We start from the raw sequence: 24891 nt of genomic DNA on the forward strand, positions 1-24891 counted from the left end.
GTGCGTACTTCTTAAAAACCATAGGATGTGCTGAAAAGATTGCAAATTGTTTCACAAATTTCTCATTGACAAAATGTGAGAATCTGCTGGATATTTATTTTACACAACAAACATTTTTATACATTACTTTTTATTCTGAAAAAATATGGCAAGCTTTTAAAGCATGACTGCTATTTAAAAGAACCCATTAAGGTATAGTACACCAAAATTGTGCAATGGTCATTCCTATTTGTAAAGACAGGCAAAGAAAACAAACAAGCTTCATTCTGTCTGCTCGAGCTTATACGACAATGTTGAAACAATCGGTGATGAAGAGGACAAAACATTTAAACAGAACTGCACTTAAGTGCCTGGAGTTACAACTGATGACACTGTTTCCTGAAAATGAGGCAGACCTTTGTAAAACTAATCACTGCTGTCCAAATTGATCTGATTTAAGGCAACGTTAACATTGTGAGATCAACGTAGCTGCAGATGCTCTCCAGCAACTGCACAGCTTCTTTTCGCTTTAGTTGAATTCGAGATTTAGACTTTTGTCATCCGATTTCAAAGGTTAATCTGGACAGCATAGTCGAACACATTCATATTACAGATAAACTGCATACAATATGTCATAACTGTAGTCGACTGCAGAACTGATTTCATTCTTAAAGGACTGAACAACACAAAAATGTCTGCTAATTAATCAGCTGATTGATTTAAAAACTGATGTGTCTGATAGCACTTCATTAAATCATGATAAGTTGTGTTACCGTAAGTCTCTCTAGAGATTGAAAGCTATTGGAGACTGTCTGTCCTAACTGCCTACCTTCAACTCCACTCAATGCTACAGCCTCCTGCTCTCATCCGTTTTCCTGTCGAGGCACACATGATCTCAAACAAGCATATTACTTCCTGGGAAGCGTATCCATGTACTTGCAGATGATCCCCAGCATGACCTCATCAGCCCCTCCACCAATTGAAATTAACCTGGAATCCCTGCAGAGAAGACAGATATCAAATTGTTTTTATTTCTGTCACAAGCATATGATGTGCGTGCTGCATCTAATTATTACTATAATGTTTCGAGCTATGCCCGTCACCGCAGGGCAAATAACACAATTGCATTATTTGCCCCATCACTAGATGTCAGCACAGTGTAAAATAACACAATGTACCGAGTCATTACTCAGACTGCATGTGATTCAATGTTTTTAAGAATAACTATTAGACTGAAGCCTTTAATCAGTCCAATTGTGATGATGTTATAAAGAAATCAGTTTTAACAGCGTAAAACACATGACAGCCTTATCAAACTCCTGCAGCTGGTGAGGTTGTTGTCACTATAAAAACATTACACAGCCTTAAAGGTGCATATTTAGCAGCCAGACTAATAACAGTTGGTGAGTTAGTGAACGGTGCTTGTATGTGAAGAGTCTGTGGTCAGATATGGTTTAATTTCTTTTCTGGGGGAGATTAATTGAAGTTTATTGGGACAAAACTAAAAATCTTGGAGCATTACAGTTTAATTGTACACATAGACAATCGCAAAGTACAAAATATCCACCCAATATCTAGACTCAGGGTGTCAAACTCATTTTTGTTGGGTGGCCACGTTCAGCCCAATTTGATCTCCAGTGGGCCGGAACAGAAAAGTCACAGCACAGGAACCTACAAATAACCACAACTCCAAACTTTTCCCTTTGTTTTAGCACCAAAAAAGTAGATTCTGAAAGTGTTCACATTTAAGGAATTATCTTTTCACAAAACATCATGAACAACCTGAAATTTCTGAAGAAAAATTCAATTACATTTCAACAATAGTATGTCCGAGTTTATCATTTGCACATTAAAACTTACACACCACAGTCTTTCTACAAAGGCACAAAACATTTAGTCACAGGTATCTGGAATTGAACAATATATGTTTTGCTTTACGATCAAAATGACAAAAGTCAGATTAAAATAAGACAAAAAAACAAGACAACATATTACAAAAATGAGATACAAAACGACGAAAGCGAGAAAGAAAACAATCAAAATGAGACAGACAACACGAAACAAAGAGACTAAAAAATTAGACAAAAAAGTTAAAAGCGCCAAAAAAATGTACAAATGACACAAGCGAGACAAAAAAACACAACAAAAAAATGCTACACAAAACAATGATTAAAGCAAAACACAAAATGACAAAAATAAGATAAAAAACATAAAAAAGATAAAAAAACAACAAAAATCAGACAAAACATGACAAAAATGAGACACAAAATGACAAGAACAATGAGCAATCCAATCAAAACAACTTGTCATGGTCTAGAAATTATTTAAAATTTAAAGTTTTACAAGTTTACATCCTGCAGTTAATGTCTTCTCTATAGCGGGCCGCATGTTTGACACCCTTGATCTAAACATTGCTTACCCTTATTGGTAGTGTCTACAGATACGGACCCGTACCCGTAGCCTGTGGCCTACGGATACGGCACTTTCCATTTGCCAGACAGATACGGACCTGTACGCGAGTCTCGCGAGTCAAGAAGCTGCTAACCACTGCAAACTTTTGAAAGGTAAGTAAAGGTTAGGGTTAGGGTTAGTGTTAGGGTCCGTACCTGTAGTACCGATGCTACAGGTCCGTACCTCTAGCATCTACCAGGAGTCACGTGACCAGATCTTGCGTATCTGATTGGCAAATGGAAAGTGCCGTATCCGTAGGCCACAGGCTACGGGTACGGGTCCGTACCTCTAGCGACTACCTTGCTTATTCTTCATTAGGGCTGTGGGGGAGCTGGAACCTATCCTCAGTACAAAACATACAGCACTTTATTCATTTACAGGTAACTTGTGGCTGTCTGGTTTAGGTCACATTTTTAAATTTTGTCTAATCTTACCCCTTTAGATATTCAGATATTTTAATTAGGGTCATATTAGAAGTGCTCAACAAATAATCTACATCTGACCTCTTTGTTTATTTCAGTCTTACCTGTAAAATCTGCTGACCAGCACGTCCCTAGTGAAGCCCATTCCTCCCCAGTACTGGAGACAGCCGTCGCTGAGTTCTCTGGCCAGCCGCCCCACCTTCAGTTTGCCCATAGATGCCAGTTTGGTGACATCATTGCCTTTAATGTACAATGCTGGAGGGGGGGGGGGAGGGGGGGGGGGGGGGGGAGAGAGATAGAATAGAACAGAATAGAATAGAATACCTTTATTCATCCCCGAAGGGAAATTCAGTAATAGACACAATCAACAAAAACTGTCAGAAATGTTCACCTGGACACAATGTAAAGAGGATAACGGAGACAATAAACAGATGTGCTTCAGTTTCAGTGTCACCAGCAGCTGGCTATGACTCACTGTTTTCCTCTTTCAAGCCTTTTCCAAGGGCTACTGATCAATGCCGCCATTGTAGGTACCCTCTAGAGGAACCTGTATGAGCCACATGATTTTTCCTGTCAGTGTGTGAAGAAGTTGGTTTGTGTGGCTGTGTGTGTGCGTATCTACCTGTGCCAAACAGATGCAAAAGCTTTGATTTCTGGGCAAGCAAACTGGACTTGCCAGCAAGATGGATTCGTTGAAAGCTGCTAGCCAGTGAAGTGGTTATAAAAGGAACAAGAGAATCATAAGACCTTGACAACCTGCCTGACAGATGCAGCCACATATTCAGGTCATAAACAACTGTGCAGTATAAAGAACTTGAATTTGTATTTTGGAAAAGCTGGTCATGTCCCATTTGTCAGTAATATTAACACCAAACTACCACATTGGCCTCCGTTCAGCTCCATGCCCTCTTTCTTTCAAACCAACCCACTCCTTTATACGTGGACAAATTAGCCACTCAAGGCTAGTTTGGCATTCACATCATTCTTGCAGAACTGAGTCAATGGTGGCCTTATCTTTGGTTTTGAGCACCATGACGACAACTGCACGCACAAATTCTGGTATGATTTTCCCAAAATAACTCACAAGCAAATCTAACATTGGATCTAAACTTAGATCAGGGTAAAACATGACTTACTGACATAAAAAAAAAGCACACAACTCTAGAAGGACAGATGCTACAAAAGCACAGAGGTTGGGGTACTAAAGGTAAAGTGAGGACACCATGGATTGGTTTTATTTATCAAGTAACTTCATTCAAAGTGCAAATCAATATTTTTGCCTTTAAAACAACATAAGCGTACTTGATCACATGTTTGGAGTGAACATCTAACTCTTCAGAATGAATCTGGGACCAATCTGACAGTTTTGAAGAATCTAAACATCTAAAGTACCTTTGCACAGCCGTTAATGTTAAATGTTAAATGCTCAAATTACATATTAATGAAATGTTAGTATAATAGCGCTAGCTCAAGGTTTTCCCATTGGTGACAACACACATACTAACAGCTGTTTTGTTTCCAGTGTGTGAATTCTGTGTGTCTCAATGCTCTGAACCAGACTCATTCAGATGCAGCCTCCACTACCAAGTCGACATTATTGCCTCTCTGTCTTATGACCCTACCTGTGGCTTGGTAGAGGAGGGAGCGGAGCAGCTCGACCTCGGTCTGCAGCTCAGCCAACCTGAAGTGAACTGCCTGGTGATAAAGGACAGGCTGATTGAAGATCTTCCTCTGCCGTGTGTACTGAATGGTTTCCTGAATGATGGTGTCCATTGTGGGCAAAACTGCAGGTGGTACAATTGAGACAGAGACGTCATACAGGGTTGCTTCGAACACCCTCATTGATCAGCAGCATTACATATGAATCTGCCTGTGCTGCAACAACTCTGGCCTGGATTGTGAAAAATGTCACTAAGTGGAGAAGACAGATTGAAATAAAAGCGTCATATTCCGTAAAAGTGTCTAGCTCCACTTCATTTCTTAATCGGCTCCCCCAAAATGTTCTGTCCAAGAAAACACTGACTCACGCTTCTTGCTAAAACTCAAATGTAAACAGCTACTTTACAAAAGATTAAATGCTTGAACTACATGACCTCAACTCCCTGTTTTTTGAAAATTAAAACAGAAACAGCAATAATATTAATACAGTATTTCCCAGTAAAAACATGCAGGAGGCAGTTGTGATGTGGTGGAAAAACAGTGATTAGAAAATAAAGAAAACATACAGAGATGATATCTGATGGTGCAATATTTGCAGAGGGAAATAGAGAGATTAACCATATTAACTCACCACTGGCCACTGCAAAGAGCCGCTCTTCCTGGAACTGAAGCATCTGATAGGTGAAGCCCATTCCCTCCTCGCCAATGATGTTCTTACAGGGAACACGGACGTCATCGAAAAACACTTCAGCTGTGTCCGATGACCACATGCCGATTTTATCAATCTTTCGGGCAACGTGTACTCCTATGGTGGGAAAGACAGGACACAGAACAACCTGAAAACATGCAGAACCTTGTTGTACATGAATCACAAATTACATGCATTTACTACAATAAATAACCTTGTGCATCTTCCTGTTTAAAATGGATTTTAATATCTAGTGGCATGGTGACATTTTTTTTCTTTTATGTCTTTTAGATGCTACATTTTAGTGCTGTTTATTTTGTTGTTTTATTGTATTTTTTATGGGCTGCACAGTGGGGTGGTGGTTAGTACTTTTGCCTTGCAGCTAGAAGATCCCTGGTTCATGTCCCGGCCTTCCCAGGATCTTTCTGCATGGAGTTTGCATGTTCTCCCTGTGCATGCGTGGGTTTCCTCCCACAGCCAAAAAGCATGCTGAGGTTGACCCTCCTGTTGCTCTCATTTACGGGCACAGAAAAAATGTGGCAAGAAAATTCTTGTAAGTATTTTCAAAAAATGAGTAATAATCTTCCAAAAAAAATCCTAAAAATATCTAAAATGACTACACACACACACACACACACACACACACACACACACACACACACACACACACACACACACACATATATATATATATATATATATATATATATATATATATATCAGTAAAACTAATGATATTTTCTTTAAGAACATTCACCAAAAATCCAGCAAGTTTTGCTGGATTTTGGTTGATTTTTTGGTGAATGTTCTTAAGAAACATTTCTAACATTTCTTTTTTTTCCACAAAATGTTCAAAGTTTTCCCAAAAATGTTGAAAATGTTGACATCAGAAGTTTCACTGTTAAAATATAATTTTTCCCCACACTTTCAAACAACAGGACAACACGAGGATTAACCGATTATTCTAAATTTGCCCGTAGCTGTGAGTGCGATTGTTTGTCCTGTTTTAAGTTACTGCATTGTTTTTAACCCTTTAAGCTTCAGTCAATTCCAGCCGTTTTCAGTACAAAAAACCGCTAATATTCTATTTTTAAATAAAAAAATTACGAAAAATACAGGGAATATTGGACGCACATCGCGAGGTGCATTTCCTTGAAAACGACCGATTCGTGGATTTTATACCGACTTCAGGACATGTTTTGGACAAAATAGTTTACTGGCATGTGTTGTCTGGATGTAAAAGGTTGGATTATGGCCGTTTTTTGTGGAATCTTTTTTCTGTGTGTAATAATGAACCCGGAAATGTGAGTCGCGCTGTGTGCGTTGAAGCCGTGTACAGAGAACGGATGGATGAATATTCGTTTTTGTCGGACAAATGTGTTTTTCTCACTCGCTGTGGTAATCACATCTGAAAGTGGTTTATACCGGCGGATTCATGAGAATCTAAGCTTTCCATCGGCGTATAGTGTTTGTATAATCAGGTTTGCAGTCGTCGGACATTCTTGAAATTCCTATGCAAATTAGTAAGTGTACCGCCGGCGGTACACCTACGACGCACTGAAGCGTAAAGGGTTAAGGTATTCTCTTGTTTTTCACTGTGAAGCACTTTGGTCCCCCTTTGGGCTTTTGTAAAGGGCTATAGAAATAAACTTTGATTGATTGATTGATTGATCTACAACAAACTGATTGATCCTACCTGGCAGGTTCATGGGCAAACAGATGAGAGATTTGTTCCTGTGAGGAGGCCCGTCACTGGTGTTGGCAAGAAGACACATCCAATCAGCCTGGGCACCGTTGGTAATCCACAGCTTTCCACCATTTATCACATATTCATCCCCCTTCCTTACAGCCTTGGTCTTGATACCTAAATCGTGTGTGGTGGAACGTGCAGAAAGAGGTGAGAGCGAGGACAGAGGCTAAAACGAAAACCCAACACTAATGGAACACAGCATGATCCAGAAAAGGAAGGCAAAAACGGTTTATAGCCTCGTTCTGAAAGTGACGTAGAGTAAAAGAGGAAATTATAGGATAATAAATTATTAGAAATTGGTGGAGGAAAAGACATACTTGAGACATCAGAGCCAGCTCCAGGTTCACTAACTCCAAGGCAGGCCACTTTGTCCCCCATAATGGTCGGAAGGAGGAACTCTTTGTTGAGCTCAGCTGTGCCGAACCTGCAAAAACACAACACACATACAGCAATGCACGGACTAAATAGTTTGTCTCCCTAACATCAAGAACAATGCCCCTATTTTCCATTTAATGTGGACATATTAGGTAGGCAGCTGTTTAATAAAAGTTGTGTCAAACTCTTTAACTGTGCTGTGTAACTGTGGACAGACAAAACGGTCGATCGTGAGCTTTAAAACAACCTGCCATGTTTAAGGCAATTACAGTTCCAGTGGGACGAAGGAGGGAGCCCCCACAGTACCACTCCGCCTTTTTCTGCAGCTCTTTTAGTACTTAAACCTTGTTGCAGGCGATTGTAGATCACCTAATTAAGCTCATGAGAATCCAGCTGTCTATTTCACTGAATTCTGTCTCGTGTCACAAGCAGCTGTTTCCTTGCAGGAGGATACCACACAACAAGCCAAAGCCCCACACGGGTGAGACAAACTATTGCCAAATACATGAATTCACATACGCTTTGGGGTTTATAACTTTGATCACTGACTTTACAACAGGCTGTATTTTTAAGTAAAAACATAATAAAACAACAGATATACATGTTGCATGTATGGAAAGCCTGGATGACGAAAGATCTCATATAAACTTTTACTGCACACAGTTGGGACCAAAACACGTACTTCTAGTTTGCAGGCAGATCGTCTAAAAGAAGAGACAGTTTGGCTTTATGATCACATGCACATATGGAAAATATGTGCACAGTGTGAGAGGCTAGCTTCTTAGGATCAGATGTTTTTGGTCTTATCAGATCTTAGCATTGTGTGTGGTAAAGTACACATTTACTCAAAGATTTTTCGCTGGAAGTCGCACTAGTGAGAAGACGACTGATAATATCCTCGGTTTGTATACAAGCGCTTACCTGTGTAAACTGTTTAATAATACTCTGCAGCCACTGTGTTAGCAGTCACATCACAGCTGAGCAAACGGTGCTGCAGAGTCTCTTAAACAGTTCAGTGAGTCACTGCAAAACCCTCTGCATTTATCACAGCTTTTCCAAAGTGACATTTCAGGTATCCGTCTCAGAAGTGTGCACCAGAACTGTACCGTTGGCCAGTACAAACAGTACATTTATTACATTAGTTAGCATGTAGCATGTTTTCACAATTCATTAAATGAAATAGAAGTCTTACTACAACTCACTGTACGTCGCACAAGGCAGTTTAAGTACAGTCACTGATCAACCTCAATGATTCTGACTAACTTGTTACATTTGTTGTACAGAACTTTTTCATTTAGGTGTAATTTAGATGCAAAATTTTTAATACATACTACATTTTGACTCTTACATTTTTTTCAGCTCCTATACACATCTGTAATTGTTTAACACACTACGCAAATGGCAGTAAACAGCACCACACCTATCATGGCACAGGACCAGTTTCTGTTTTAAACATTTCCATTCAGAATGTTGATTCACCAAGCACTGTTCCCAGCCATACTTTGGCTGCACTCTCTGCAACAACTGCAGTGCATAATGTCGGCCGTTTCATCATGTTTCAGTACTCCATTTAAAGAAAGCATTTACTGGTGGTGGTGGGTGCCACAGCATGACTGATGTGCATGCCGAGACTTATGCAGTTTAGAGAGGGAGAGAGTAACCCAGGTTGTTTTCTGAAGCTGCTATTTACAGATGTCCCCTTAATGCCTCACATGCATTGCATCAGTGGACTCTACCAAGCGGCTGTGCAGAGAAGCCTGTAGCCCCCAGTCTGTTACTGCAGTGTATCATCTCAGACAGATGTCTGACCAAAATTAGATAGTTTGTCAAGAGTAAGTGAGGTTTTCAGGCTAAAAAAAGGGATTTTATGTACCTCAGTGGATTGCCCAGAAACACCTACCACCAAAATGGTCACAGTCTGGAGGTCTGGACCAACAAAAATACATTAAAATAAACACAATTTCAGAAAAGATGAGTGATAAAAGGGGACAGACATCCCAGAGAGGCCATATCCAATGATGAAGAAAACGTCTGAAATGAAGGCTGCCACAGCTGGACACAACTCGTTTTTAAAAACTCATACATCAAATGCCACATTAATAATCTACATGCTAATCAAGGTGACAGCTGTATCTGAAAACAAAACACAGATGTAAAATGAGTGCTTGAAAATGTACCCTGACAAGTGGCTTTAGTGATGGTGTAAAAAGGAAAAAACAGAGCAGCATCGTTGCTTGAGTGTGTGCTTTTAATTAGCAGAAGCATCACTTGAAAGGTATACAGGCAAGTTGAGGATTTACATATAGACATGGTAGCCTCCCAAATTGTTCAGTCACATGACTCTATAGCAATACTTGGATTCAGAATATGTGGTACTGGGTTTCTAGGGTTGTACCTGGCCAGTGCAGGAGTAGCCATGTCAGTCTGTACGCCGATGGCCATGGGGATGCCTCCACAGCGGATGTGACCCAGCTCCTCTGCCACTGCTACACTGTAGCTGAAGTCAAGTCCCAAGCCTCCATACTCTGCACAAGACAAAAAACAATCTCCTTAATGTAGTTCTGACAGTTAAATGTGACAGTTCATCGTACATTGTGTGGATTCTTGTGTATTAATATTATTGTGTATTTTTCGTTGGTCCGTATTTGTGTAAATTTGCAAATATATGTGCAGCTTTACAGCTATGTCCATAGACAAAGAAAGAATGGCTTACCAGCGCAAGTCTTTTTGAATAAATATACCCCATCACTGCATTAGTCACCTTCAAGCAGCCTTGCAAGCACCTTCCCTGTCTCAAATACATCTTTCCTGCAATCTGTGCGATAAAATCATCACCTAACAGATTTCTGCACACACACACACACACACACACACACACACACACACACACACACACACACACACACACACACACACACACACACACACACACACACACACACACACACACACTCGGACACAATGCAGACTGGTATACATACATAATATTCTGAACTGATCCGTTGGCACTGGAGCATGCACTCGAATTAATTATAGGATGTTATCATTAACTGCGCTATCTGTAATTATGTGTAAAAAGCACTGCAGGGAGATCAGCAGCACACTGGAGATAAGGGTCACTGTCATCTCAGTGTCATCTCATCTGTTCTACTGAGTATATCAAACCTTGATCTCTTCAGCAACCCACTGGGGAAAAAAAGTCAAAAAATTGATGTCTATTTCCACTATTCTGGCACAGGAGACATTTGCAAAGACCTTAGGTCCTTAATGGATCTGAATAGCGCTTTGTAAACTATGTTGAAAACACCACTTTCTGTTCGTCTTCCTCATAAAGACCCACCTCTTTACCTTTCCTTTCTTTTGCCTTTCATCATCAGTTGCAGCACTCATTGTGAAAGCAGTAGCCTGCTTTTAATGCCAATATACTTAATGCAAAAGGACACTTTTCTGTCTGCTACTCAAGGAATTAGCAAGAATATGTCCCTGCTTTAACACTGCATTTCTCTCAAGTTGGTTTGGTAAACAGACACATCTAAACTCTTTGAAAAAAAACAATATGAACAGTCATTCTGCAGCACAAAAAAAACTGATCATCATCTCATACAAGTCGAGCAAATCTATCCTGACAGTTATTCATTGAGGACAAATACGTTGATGATAATGTGCAGGCATTCAAAAGTAACAAGCCTGAGCATTTGTGAATGTTTTGTGCTCAGTTTTCCCTTGACTAAATACAAAATGTCAGCCACTAAATGATGAATACTTGCGCTGACTGACAATGAATAATTAGGAGTGAATCTACCATGTGGAGGCCTGCAACTCTGGCAAAGTAGTTTAATATCACCTGTCAGACTAGTTATCATAGGATGGAAAGCACAGCCTGGCAGACTGTCAAAGACAGGCTGGGAATAAAAGAAAGTGTGCAATATAAAATGCGACAGAGAAAAAAAGGAGGAATAGTGGGACAGGCAAACAAGGGAGTGGGAAGCCAAAAAAGAGAGGAAACAGGTGCAGCTGTGCGGTGATAAGTCTCTGAGCACTGGAAACCCCACGGCGGATAATGTGAACGAAGGGAAGCACCAAGGTTTATCCCATTTAAAACAAAACAGCAGGCTGCCTGGTTGAACAAGCAAGCAGAAGGAATACAAACAGAATTCAGTCACAAATGTCAGGCCTATACACATATGTTTCTGTAGAGCAGCAGCTGTTCCTCACCATAGGTTCTCATCAGGTGCAGCTCCATATGAAGCAAAAGTGAAGGAGAATTTAAAGGTGCAGGACAAGCAGCAATCAGCAGTGATGATGCAAGGAACATACTGCAGTTTTCTGTGATAGTCTCTTCTCTTTCTATTCTGAATATGCACACCAATATGGAACCTAACAATGAAATGGATCAGTTTTCTGCCAGAGCGGGGCCACATTGGAAAAATGAATTACTGTCATAAGTGTTTCTTCATGATTATTGTGTAACAACTACTACAATGGGCATATAGTGCATGTAGAAAGTTTTATGATCCTTTTAAATTTGTTTCATTTTGTTTTTGTGTCAAATGTACCGGGCTTTGCAAAAGTTCTGTTACACGGTTTCGTGATCTTTAGAGACGTTTACATGTCGGAGTGAAAAATTCCATTAAATAAACTGAAAGTTCTACCTTATAGGCAGGTGTCCTTAATACAATTTTTTTCTCCGGTGAAGTTGTATCAAGATGGAAGTCAAAAGAGTTGAGATATCTGCTCTCCTTCATGCTGGCCACAACAAGTCTGACAGAGCCAAGCAGCTGAACATCAGCCGGATGACCGTCGACAGAGTCGCGGAGAGGCTCAAGAATGGTGAAGATCTTTCAGTGATCTTTCAAGAATGGTGAAGACCTGAAAGATCTTCACCATTCTTTAGCTTCTCTGCGACTCTGTGGACGGTCATCCGGCTGATGTTCAGCACAAAGGAGAGCAGATATCTCAACTCTTTTGACTTCCATCTTGATACAACTTCACTGGAGAAAAAAAATTTGTATTAAGGACACCTGCCTATAAGGTAGAACTTTCAGTTTATTTAATGGAATTTTTCACTCCGACATGTAAACGTCTCTAAAGATCATGAAACCGAGTGTAACAGAACTTTTGCAAAGCCCGGTATTTATTTTTGTCCAAAAAGACAAAGCAACAAAAAAAAAAAAAAAAAAAGGGTTTTGGAGTGCTCTGAAATATCTCATATGCATAAGTGTATTCAGACACTCATTCACGATTGCGCTCTGGTTAATCATACTTCTGTCAATGGTACTCGAGATCCGTCTGCTGCTTGATTGGAGTCCAACTGCGTCTATTTAAACTCACTGGACATAATTAGGAAAGGCACACATCTGTCTATATAAGGGCTCACAGTTGGTGGTGCATGTCAGAGTGAAAATCAAGTCAAAGGGTTGAGAGAATTGTCTGTGGGTCTAAAAGACATAACTGGGTCAAGATCTGGAGAAGGATATAAGAATATTTCTGCAACATTTCAAGTGCAGAAGAGCTCAGGGGCCTCCACTGTTCTCAAATGACAACAATGTGGGCATGTTTTTCTGTAACAGGGAGTGGGACACTCTTTGGGGGCAGAGGGAAAGATGGATGAAGAAAACTATAGAGAAGTCCTGAGTAAAACCCCGTTCCAGTGATCGGGATCTCAGACTGAACTGAGGGTCACATTCCAACTCGAAGCACACCACCAAGACAAAACAGGAGTGGCTTTGGGGAAACTGTGAAAGTCCCAAAAGTGCAATTCTGGAGAGAACTGAAAATGATTGTAGTTGAGCTTGAACAACGCTGTCAAAAAGAAAGAGTGAAACGAAAGCAATGTTTCAAGCTTGCAGGTCCACTCCCAAGACGAGCTGAGGTTAACATTCTGCTTCAAATTGCTTCACTGTAGCAGTAAGTGTCTGAACAATACATTCATGAACTAAATACTATAGTCTTTTATTGTGAATAAATATACTCCAAAACGCCTTTCTTGCTTTGTCATTATAGAATGGTGTGTGCACATAATTTTGCTTTTAAATAGCTGAATTCATTTTAAAGTGATTCAGAAACATAACAAGATCATAAATGCATGCATCATCATAACAGTGTGATGTCATAAAACCTGTATTAGCAATGTTTCTGAATAGAAAAACGAGACTTTGTAAAGCATTTGTAATCGTACTACTGAAATAAACATTGTGGTTATGTAAAAAGCCTGGACACGCGAGTCTTACTGGGAGGTTATTCATTGAAATGCAAGTTTCAAAAGCACTTAGTTAAAGGGAAAAATATGCAGGATGCCAGGTTCTATGTGTCTGGCAGGACACAAGGCCGTTACCATGGTGTGATCTACAGATACCAGCCTAGGTCAGAGCAGAGGAAATCAGGCTGGGAGCCAAGGGTCATCCTCGTCTTCCCCCTCAACATGACTGCCTTGGAAAAACTTCCTGTTCTCATGTTTTCAGTGGCAATAATGTCTTTCCTTGTGTATGGAAAAGAGTGGAAAGTAAGTGTTGAGTTTTGTTTATGGACTACATAAGAGGACAGACTGAACAGCTCAAAAAGTTGTAAACAGACACATTAAATTTGTTGCAGTTTCAAACATGGGGCAATTTGTAAGTTCAAGATGCATTTAGTCCACACAAGGGTTCTGTTTCACTGTTTTCACAGATGGAGTCATTACTGCCTGCAAAGGAGCGCTAAGTGATTAGAGTAAATGCCTAGCAACAGGCCTAAATCATCTGCCTGCATTCCTATTTTGGGCTCACTATTAGATTTACTTCATGTATGCTTAACATGCTAAACGGGCTGATAGAATTTAAATGTCAACAGTGCCACACTCGCAGAAAACTAGTACAGAAAATGACACCACAATAAATCATCAAGATACTGTATTTACAAGTCATTTGGCTTTATTTTAAGCATTTCAAATTGATCATTTTCATGAAAATGCAAATTTCTATAAATTGTAAGTATATAATTACTACAGAAAGAGAGATTGTCCCTTCTTCTTAATGCAGCATTTCACTGTGGATAATTCCTCAAATTGAAATTAACATATTTATACAATTAATAATATAATTACATTAGCACTGTGAATAAGTTACAAACTCTCAGCACATTTTCTGAAGTTTTACTTTTCAACAAAGATATGGTTTTAATTGCTTTTGTATTGCGTTTGGCTCGAGTTGTTTTCTGATCACAGACAACCACTTCTCTCATTCCATCTGATAACGCATTTCTCCATTAAAACAGACTCCTAAATCCCTGTTCTCATTCCCGTAATCCGAGCCTCTGAATCAATTAACCCAATGTGGAATTCTTCTGAGAGTCTGCTTCATTAGTCGGCACTGCAGCAAAAGCAAACATCGTGTAGCCATGTATATATATTTTTTTAACTTATAGTGCCATGGCAACGTCGGTCCTTCCAATTATCATCAAACCAAAAGCCTGACTTCACACTAGGGGTAATGAGAATTGTCTCTCATGCTTAAACATGAACACGCAGTGCAATTTTTAGACATTAACTTTAGCAAATCTAAAAGTTTAATGTCAAAAATGTTTCAGAAGGGGCGTTTAGATTTTATGCAGGTATTCAAAATTAAATACCTTACTGCAAGTAAACAATATCTGCCTAAATTATATGCCCTGACCCCAGCTGAGTTTGATTTATACAGTACAATAGAACCACTATGGTCATGTCTGTAAATGTTATCTCTTAATCATGTGTTGTGCTGTACATGATAGTGGGTAATCTACCAGCTGATCATACAGCGTGTCTTCACCCAGCCTTCCACTGGGTCGATCCTCTTCTCTAATCCCGTCAACTAATGCTTAATGCTTGTGCACTCAGCACATTTTAATTCCCTCGCCCTCCCTCTTGCCTGACCTACAGACTTGTGGGGGAATCTTCCTTACAGGACTCACTGCTCGTCATGTTATTCACATATTTGTTCTTTTCCGCATCAAATGTCACAACATGAACTGCAGATGTTTTACCCACAGACAGAGATGAGTAGTGGGAAATTCATTAAGAAATCTAATCTACCATAATGTGAATAACTGAATAAAGAGTGGAGCATTATGCTGCGCTGCTGGTGTTGATTGTCAAACACTTCCCCTCACATTTCTTCACGTATTCAGAATGGATTACACATCGCAACCACAAAATTTTTGTGGTCCTGTACTGTACTTGTCCCACTCCCTCCTCTGTCTGAGCAATAACCCAGCTGGATACACATCTGGAAATGGGATATAGGCTGTAGCAGACAGCTGTGGTGGGATGGTGGGGATGGTGCTATGACACCAACACCCATCATCACAGCGGGAGCATTTGTAAACCAGACTGACTCTAATGTATGGCTGTCAAAAAGAGAGCAAACAAATGGAACATTAACTCAGCTGTGAAAAAAGATGTGCGAAATTTGTCTTGAAGCAGAAATGGTCAAAATGGGCACACAGCGAGTAATTTGTCAGTTTATAGTGTGTTGTGGGATACATTTTGATGTACCTTTTCTGAAATTTCAGGAAATGCTATCCTCGACCAAAATTATAATTCTGGGTTTGTCTGTTTTTCATGACAGCCTTCTTAGGTTAAAAAAAATACGTCCTTAAAAGCAATATTTATGTTGTACCAAGGGATTTCAGCTCTCGGATATGTTACAGATTTATCATGGGAGTTTTTGCAGTGGCAACAAAAACAGCACGTCCCCACAGCATATATCATGTGGACTGAGGCTTGGATGATTAATCAGGCTTCATGTTTGTATGGATTACCGACTGGAATTTACAAGAATACAAATGGACTTAAGTCTGTGCCAGGACATGCTCTCCTATACTTCCTGAGTCATTCACATAATTAATGCATTTTCTGCAAAGACCAGTCCAACATCTAAAGCCTTCTAATGTTTTGCAGAGTTCTTAACTTGCCATTTAAAGCATCAAAGTCAAAAGAAGTACCGGTGAAAAAGGGGAAAGCATGTAGGTTTTCAGCAGTTTGTTCACAGACATGTACTAAACAAGGATGTCTAGACACGTCACTCAATTTTACCTCTTAATTTGTTAAAACTAAAGGTGTCTGTAAGACACAGCCATCTAAAAGCCTTTTGTTTCCACCAGCAACAAAGGTACACTATGTTTGGGACCTTCATGTGATGATCGTTACTATTCCCCCTCAGGCTCTCTCTTAGAGGTTTTCAAAGACAAGCTTCCTCCAAAACAAAAGCTTCTTGGTCTTTCAGTAAAACAAAACACTTCTCTATCGTTTTTCTTTCAGATAATACATGTAACTCGCTCGACTCATCACTTTGTCTCTGATTTTAAATATAAAAACACAAACGCAAATGTTTCCCCAGCGTCACAGGTGTTGGAAGCTATCCCAGAATGCACTTCTATTCTACAACAGATCTAACAGGGATACAGGTGGTCAGACAAACACACCAGCTTTTATTTATATGTGCAATTTAGTGTCAAACTCCAAAAACCATGACAGATGACTTGAAAACATATTACAGATTGCTGTTAGGGTAGGTAAACGGCAGAGCTAGCGTATGAACCCAAAACTGTGCTTAAGAAAATTTGTGTTGTTTTTTAGATAAGAAAATGTCAGCGTCTCACCAGTTGGTCGGTTGACTCCTAGAAAGCCGGCGCTTCCTAAGATCTTGAAGACCTTGTGGGCTGGAAACTTCCCTTCTGCTTCCCACTGCTCCACATATGGGTTGATCTCCTGGTCGATAAGCTAGACCACAAAAACAACAGTGAAGAGATAAGATGGATTTGACTGCATACTTTTAATGTACAGCACGCAATAAATCTTTATCATTTTGGCTTGTGCATTTTAGGCATTATTATGTACATGTTTCCATTTTTCTAAATGAACATGCATTGATTTCTCAATATTTTATGTCTTGAAGTGATCCTAGCTACAACATGGTAGTCCAGCTATCGCCTGTCTCATAACTAACATCAAAAGACATACATTTTGAGTGAAAAAAAGATTTTTCTACATACATAGGCGTCCTGCTGTGTACTGTGTCTATACTAAAGTCTATGCAATCCATTTCAAGCAGAGAGACACATAAGGTATGACATATCAATGAATAGAAAGCAGGCTGAAAAATGTGTCACACAGGGAGTCTATAATCATGATAAATGATGAAAACAGTGACAGCATGCATGGCATGCTGTTTTCCACATGTATATGTTATCAGTAGATATGGGATTTTGAGGACTCCGACTGATAGTTTTGCACCGACGCTGCTGGAAGCCGACATTGTGTTGACATTCAGTATCTCTCATTCAACCATTTGCATGCCAATATTTTAATGACTCAGTGTTTCCCCCATCATTTCGGTCTTGGCATGGTACAAAAAACCTCTGAACTAATATTCAGATCAGCATGCAAAACTAAAGCTCAGTGCTGAAACCCACACTAATGACATTCCTTCTGGGTTAGCAGCCACTCCATCTATTCAGCCACAAAGCCTGAGATAGAGCTGCCTAAAAATGAAGGATGACTATATTATAGGCTTTCAGAGTGGAACAAAAAAAAGTGTGCCGCTGTGGAACGACTTCCCTTATGTAAGAGGTAAATGGTGTTAACTGGCTGATGTCTGATTTTAATGACAGCTTAATATTACACACCATTAAAAGCCAACTTTCAGGCAAATCTGTATCAGATCTAAATGATTTACAAGGGCCATCCTGTCACTGAATTTTATATCATATTCTTCAACAGTGAGAGCAGCTTTTGTTTTGTCTCTCCGACCTAAAGTAAAGCAGTAGTGTGCGCTGTCGGTTTATGTCACTGGTGCCTGGATTTGTGAGTCATGAAAATGTCTGCAGTAAGTGTGTTGCAACCTGGTTTTTGAAGAGACTTTGGAATGATTGAACCTTGGTGCCGTGACTCATTTCAAGCACCTGGAAGTGTTCCGCAGCTGGAAAAGCACTTATGAATGACCCATCTATTGAGATGCTCATTCGGTGCTATTTTTGCGGCAACTCGAGCTGCTTCACAAAGAATAGGCTGTAGCTCTACAGTGCGGGCTACAGTTCATGTGGTCATTTGCTGTCACATTTTAAAAAGATTCTGCTTTACACAGTCGGCATTGTCAGCAGAGATTTAATGAACGGGATGTCAACAACAGTTTCTGCAAAATAGCATTGGTATTAAGGGATGCCATGCAAGATAATCCATTAAAAATACAGAAAATTAAAACTGATGTGCTGTGACTTTTGTTGTATGTTTATTTCTTTATAAATGCATCTTCACTTGCTTTTGGTGTGATTCACAACATTCTTAATTTATTTTCTACCTACCCAGGACAATTTGCTCATTGAATGGGTCTTTCTGCTCACTATAATATGCCCTAAATGGCGGGTAAAGCCAATGAAAAAGTAATGATTGAAACAAACGAGGTATTTGGTAGAAATAGGAACCAAAAAATTTAAGCCCTCGCCAATAAAAGACTCAACCGAGTCATGTACAGAAATGTGAATTCTAAGAAAAATAAACCTATTTGATTATTCTTTCACAGTGCTTTGATTGAATCTTTAAAACAAAATCCTGAAAAAGCATTCAAAAGGTTTTTTTTTCCATGATTGCAAATAGTGATGAACGCTCACTTTTCTCCTGCCAAAGCAGACAAACACAAACCAGCCGACCCTTCAATGAGCCAAAAAAAACACACTTGGTGAGAAACATCTGAATACAAGACAGACAGAAAACGTGGACAACATCTCTTGACTTATTCAGAACAGTCACTACTTTCCACACAAATATGGGGTTAAAGCCTGCGGCTAAACCTGTAAAGATCAGGCTTACTTACAGAGGCATGAACACAAAAATAAGCAAGAAAAAACAGCAGTAGTGGTCCCCTTTAACCTGAATTAAACTCAGCCATGTTTAAAGTTCAAATCCTGAGGAGGGAAAGGGAGGGACGACTAGCTGCTGGAAAGGGAAACATAAATGTCATGAGGGAGTAATCCCACATATCCTCACAAAGGTTATTGTGCTCTCTTTGTGCTACATACCAGAAGAATTCCACATGACTGAACTGTCTTGTTGAAAGACAAGGTTGAAAACTTGCATTATCAAGCCTTCCCAAGAACTTTCAGTCTAGAGAGATTTTGCCTTACTTATTCAAAATTTACGTGAATTGAATGTTTACTCAAAGTTGACACCAAACTAAATGACACCAAATAAATCCTCAGTGTGTCTGCATTTTGTTGAAACGGGCAGACAAAAACTCGACTGCAAACTTTAAACAACCCGCGTGGGACATCAACTAAAAACATTAAACTAACTTGTCTGGATCAGGACGTTCCTCCAACTTTCCTGCTTAGCGCTGGGATCTTTCAGTGTCAACGTATCAGAACTGGCATATTTCAGCATGTTTGTTCTAATAATCGTTCTACAACACCAGACATGTCCATTGGCAGCTTTGATGGCATCTGTTAGCAGCAGCACCAACCCAAGCTGGACGTGGAACCTCCTCTCTCATGAAAACAGAAAAGCATCACAATGGGAAATGTCAAATTATTTGCTGCAAATACCAGAGTTTTAGGCTGCTAGCAGGTAACAGTGTATCACGGTCAATTTATTTCATCGACAGGTCATTTGCAAATTTTTCCTGTGACCAGTGAAGAGATACAAATTACAACAATGCACAAGAAAAGTTAAACAGCACTCATATCTATACTATATTTCCTCTATGAGTCAACTCTTTCTGAAGAATCAACTATTTGTTTTGTAATCAAGGCAGAAGTATAAAAATGTTCTGTAATATTGAACTCATGTCTGTTCCATAATGGCTTTGTTGTGTTGCACAGAATCCCAGTCTGAAACCAGGGGAAGCTGCACATGAGTGGCTACTTCCTAAAAATATTAGGGAAGTCTTGTGTCTCTTCATTAATGACTGCAGTTGACCTTCTGAGCACACCAGCTTTGGCCTTTTCGACAATTTGTACATGTAGAAGACTCTCTGACTAATTTCTTGGCATGAGAAATCTTGTTTCAGTCTATAAACGAGCACATGAAAACAATCCAACACAGGCCCACTCACTAGAAGAAAATTAGTAGTGGAAACATTGGCGCTGTGAGAGTCTAACCTTGGGCAGTAACTAAAGGATTTCCTATAACCCCATTTGTATATCATCTATAAACACACACTATCCTACAGTGAATTCTTTTAATAAACCATCCTGGCTCAAGTTCCCTTTCCTGCATTGCCAACTTATTGTTCTGCATTTCCTTTTCACATTTTCATCCTTCCCAAAATTCCCAGAGCTGGTTTATTTTCAACCTCCTGGCATGCTCTGAAGGTTTAGTCAGACAACAGGCCTCCCTTCATTTACCGCAACAACTTTGCTTCCTGCCTTAAATTAGCCTCTTGTCGATATTTTTGCAGCCTCTCAACAATGTCTGTCTAGTAATATATACTGTATTCAAAATGAGTCAGGCTGATTAGTAATGCTTGCTTTGATTTTATGTTCCCATAATTTGTAGTGGTTCATATTTAGATCTTCAAGAACAAAAGCTCTGCACATCAGTAAATACTAACTATAGCTGAAAAATGAAGCAGCAGCCTGAGAAAAATATTGAATAAGTTGGGGAAGAGGAAATATATTGCTGATATTCCTCTACAAGGAGTAAGACTTGAATAGTTGAATGAAGCATTTGAATGAGTCTGAGCAGGAGGAGGGCTTTTAGATTTTCCTTGTATAACCCTCATCTAATGTGTCTTTAAAGTGCCTCTAAAACCTACCCTTGCTCAACAAAAGGTATACAATAGCATTTACTTCTATTAATCCCAGTTAATAGTAATTAAACTATCCTTCTTGCATGCTTTACCTATGAGATGAACCTCGAAACAAAAGCGCATTCAAATAAATCAACTATTCCACGTTCAGATCAGAAATACACCAGATTATTTCGGGGTAGTGGAGCCATTTCATAGAAAACTGACTATTATCAAATGCTCACAATATGAGCATTACAGCAGAAAATTGAACTAATTGTTGGTCTCTCCCAAATCACATAGTTCTGCCAATTAGTTTTCCAACCGAATGTTTCGAAATCTACGAACCTTAATGGCCACAGGAAGGACACCTGCTCTGTATTGTACAAATTGAGATATTTGGCTTCTTGGTGAGCGAGATGCACCATTTGATTCAGAGCCAGTCATCTGTTTGATACAAAACAAATTGTATCTTTTAACGCTAAAGAACATTGGGTTGATCTGGGTACCAATGCCCACTCAGTAGTCCAGCCACCATCAACATTTATGCACTTAAGACGTACAAACAGCACCAATAAGCAACCCAAGTGGTATCAGAAACTGTTTTTTTTTTTTTACACATGGATCATCTATTTTTATTTAAATGCAAATGAAAAAGTTTAAATATGAACCGACTGTTTACAGGCTGAAGAATTAATCAAAGTATAAAGTATAAAAGTAAAATGTGTCACAATATACTGTTCTAAATGAAGCACTGTGGTGCTGCATAGATGTCCCAGTCTATAAATTATATTCCCAATCACATTAGTATAGACTGCACCAAAAATAACAATATCATTGTTTACCGGAAAAGAAGTGCAAAAATTACCACTCAATCTCAAATCATATCACAATATTTGTAAAAGATAATCACAATATGACTTGCTTTGCATCAGTTTTGCCCTATTTTAGAGTCAGTGTAAGAATCTTTACAAAGGAGTCCCTACTGTCCTCAAAACATACTTTGCTTTCTATCTGTACATCTTGCTTAATCTATAGAATATCTGTTAAATGTGCTCTTGCTGTTTACCTCAGATGATTTCTGCAACCTTGACCACAGTTTCTACTCATTTTGCACACAAAACATGTTGTTTGCATCCAGATCTGTCAGTCACTGAATAATTCTTTGCACATTGGACCAGATGTTTAAAATCAAAAATTGACATATGCAAAAAAAAAAAAGAAAAAAAAAAGCATGAGCCAAGAGCTAGAGCAGAAATGCTGCGTGTGTTATCCAGAATACAGCTGACATTAATAAAGTGGGATGTGGGAGTGTAGAGTGGGTCATGAAAACACACCAGCTGCTGCGCTGTAAACCTGTCCTGCCGTCCTCCTTTCAATAACCTAACGTTAGAGCAGCTGAAATCTGAAGGTTTGTACAGTTATTTGTAGATATATTTTAGAATAGCAACGTGAAAATGTTGGCTTGACTGTGAGCTCCTTGTTTTTTGCAAGGGATACAGAGTAAACACGAACAGTTCAATGGAGGAGAGAGCTAGCATAGTGACCTCTCACCCACTTTACTTTACTGCCCCTACTTTTCTTCATGGGGTTATACTGACCTTATAGTCACACTACTGTGTTGTAGGAACATACGTGGTTAATAAAATATCCAACAGTGGCCGCCTAAATAAAGCTAAATCAGCTTTGTATTCGTTGTTACCCCAAAACTTCCCAGCCAAGTGTTAGCATACCTTTCTGAGGGACTCCTTTAATGCAAAGTGCTCTTGTGTGTAGATTACGTGATCGCCCGCGACCTCTGGGGAACTAGACGTGACTGGTTTAGATGACACATTTTCGGACAACGACCGGACACCGACAAAAGACGTTAATTTGAAGAAATTTCGCCTGTTAGCTAACAGGTTTAAACGCAGAGCTCCTTGAAGCAGCGCCATCTCTGTTGACAGTGCTGGTAGCGCATGCGCACTCCGTTGTTCTAACAGTAACCCAGTTTGTGATTCAGGCAAAGGATCACACATTAACCCAGTGGAAAAATAAGACGTTGTAATGTTTAAACTTCATTATTTGGGGAAACACCGCCAAATTAATAAACTAAACTAAAAAAAAAAGAATTAAGGATGCTCTAGAATCAGTAGATAAATCTGAGTGTGTTGCAAAGCAGAAAGGAAGTGAAGCACATATCAGCTTTATTGTTCTGCTATTTTCTTGGGAAAGACATTAGATATTTTATTGTTTAGTCTGAATTACTTTAAAACAAAAAATCAGCAAAAGGAAAATCCCTTCTGGTAAGTCTTAACATCTGCATTATGGCTTTCAAGAGACATAAGGAAGAAGTTAGAGAACAATACTGTTATATTTTGCAGAGAACGTTTTGTCATTTAGGTTTTTTTTCCCTTCCCAAAAGCAAGCTACAAGAAGAATAAATTAAATGATCCAAAACTTCAAATAAAAGTGTAGACACAGAATTTAAACTTGCAAACACAGATTGCCCCAAGGTTTGATATTTACCCTGACAACAATCTTATCAAGACTCATGAGAAAAAGTTGGTCTAAATCTAAATGTATGCAAATTGAGTTATGGAGATATATCTGTTTCTCCACCTTGTCTTGAAACCTGCAGTGAATCACAGAGACAGGCTGAGTTATACATGTGCACATTTAATGACAGTTGCTTCCGTGGATGAAACAACAAATGAGCCCATTTGCTCAGACTATATACACCACATGAGAGAGAAGCATTATACAACCCTTGCCGAATACAACTCTTATTTATTGCGTCTTTCCAAAGAATAAAATTATAAGGCTACAAATCTTGCCAGAAGACGGGGAATCGGGAATCGTTTACATGGGAAGGTTTATGAATTCTTTCTTTAATGTGTCCTTCTAGTCTTCTCAGTCTGCAAATCCATTTTATGAAGGGAGGGAGAATGTCCTCGGGTGCTAATCTGAGATATGAAAAGCTCCTCAGGTCCAGTCTAGCAGATGACACAGCCACCTTTCTCCTTGAAGGGGTTCTTCTCCTCTGAAATGCCTTTGACGAGGGTGTCCTCCTCCACTCCGGCCTGAATGTAGTCCTTGATTTCCTCACAGCATTTAGATGTCTGAAACAATCAAACAAAGGTGTTGAGGTAATGTTTTCCGGCAGCTTATTTCAGTTCTGAGTAATTTTCCTGATATAATTAACCGTGCTTTGTCAAATTAGATTCAAACAGGCAAAGAACTTACCAACCACCTCTCGAGTTTCACTTCAATTTTAAGTTGGTTAACTTCCATCACAGCCTTGTCCTTGTCGGTCAGGTCCTCCACATTTATGACTGGCATTGTCTGTCAAAATGGAAAAAAATAACATTTAAATTCTTTTTAGATTCACTCCCATAAAACAGATCAATTATGTTGGAGGATTAAACTTTAAAAAATAATTCAGAGAAAGAATAGGAATGTACTCACGACTGCTTACAGGGAGCGGTCCTTCACCCCCGATATCCTGCTGAAGAATCCCTCTCCTCTCCCTCAATCTGGGTTATAAAGTAATCTGCATAAACAATTCTAATCCACTAATCTGATTAAAACAAGGCCCCACTGAACGATCACTCCAGTAGCTCAAGTACGCTATCAAATGAGAGGGCAAATCCAACAGGTGTCCATTTGGGTCCTTTTGCTGTTAAGACAACAAAGCGTATTTACTGTATATTACATATTAAAGCTGGATTTGTGCTATTTTTTTAACTGAGTTTTCTTAGATATGGGTTGAGGGGTGGCGCTTCATGTATCAGGTCATTTTGATAAGACTGCTAATCTGTATTTAGCCTCCACTTGTCAAGGTGGAGACACATC

At 39.4% G+C, this 24891-nt stretch overlaps 2 protein-coding genes across 2 annotated transcripts; both read right to left on the reverse strand.

The window, feature by feature from the left end:
- Positions 1-76: 76 nt before the first annotated feature.
- zgc:85777 (uncharacterized protein LOC405871 homolog) lies at positions 77-23024 on the reverse strand. The gene is made up of 9 exons (XM_051955021.1): positions 22791-23024; positions 16937-17057; positions 9720-9849; positions 7267-7373; positions 6896-7063; positions 5143-5316; positions 4475-4636; positions 2957-3107; positions 77-978 (listed from the first exon to the last, which is right to left on the reverse strand). Exons 1-9 carry the CDS (start codon positions 22989-22991, stop codon positions 888-890), a joined length of 1305 nt encoding a protein of 434 aa, XP_051810981.1. The 5' UTR covers positions 22992-23024; the 3' UTR covers positions 77-887.
- Positions 23025-23695: 671 nt separating this feature from the next.
- On the reverse strand, positions 23696-24583 carry gngt1 (guanine nucleotide binding protein (G protein), gamma transducing activity polypeptide 1). Its single transcript, XM_022214117.2, has 3 exons — positions 24505-24583; positions 24283-24381; positions 23696-24158 (listed from the first exon to the last, which is right to left on the reverse strand). The coding sequence occupies exons 2-3, from the start codon at positions 24376-24378 to the stop codon at positions 24033-24035; spliced, it is 222 nt and encodes a 73-aa protein (XP_022069809.1). The 5' UTR covers positions 24379-24381; positions 24505-24583; the 3' UTR covers positions 23696-24032.
- Positions 24584-24891: the final 308 nt, after the last annotated feature.

Source organism: Acanthochromis polyacanthus, chromosome 11 (assembly GCF_021347895.1).
Source record: "Acanthochromis polyacanthus isolate Apoly-LR-REF ecotype Palm Island chromosome 11, KAUST_Apoly_ChrSc, whole genome shotgun sequence".
NCBI classification, from domain to species: Eukaryota; Metazoa; Chordata; class Actinopteri; family Pomacentridae; genus Acanthochromis; species Acanthochromis polyacanthus.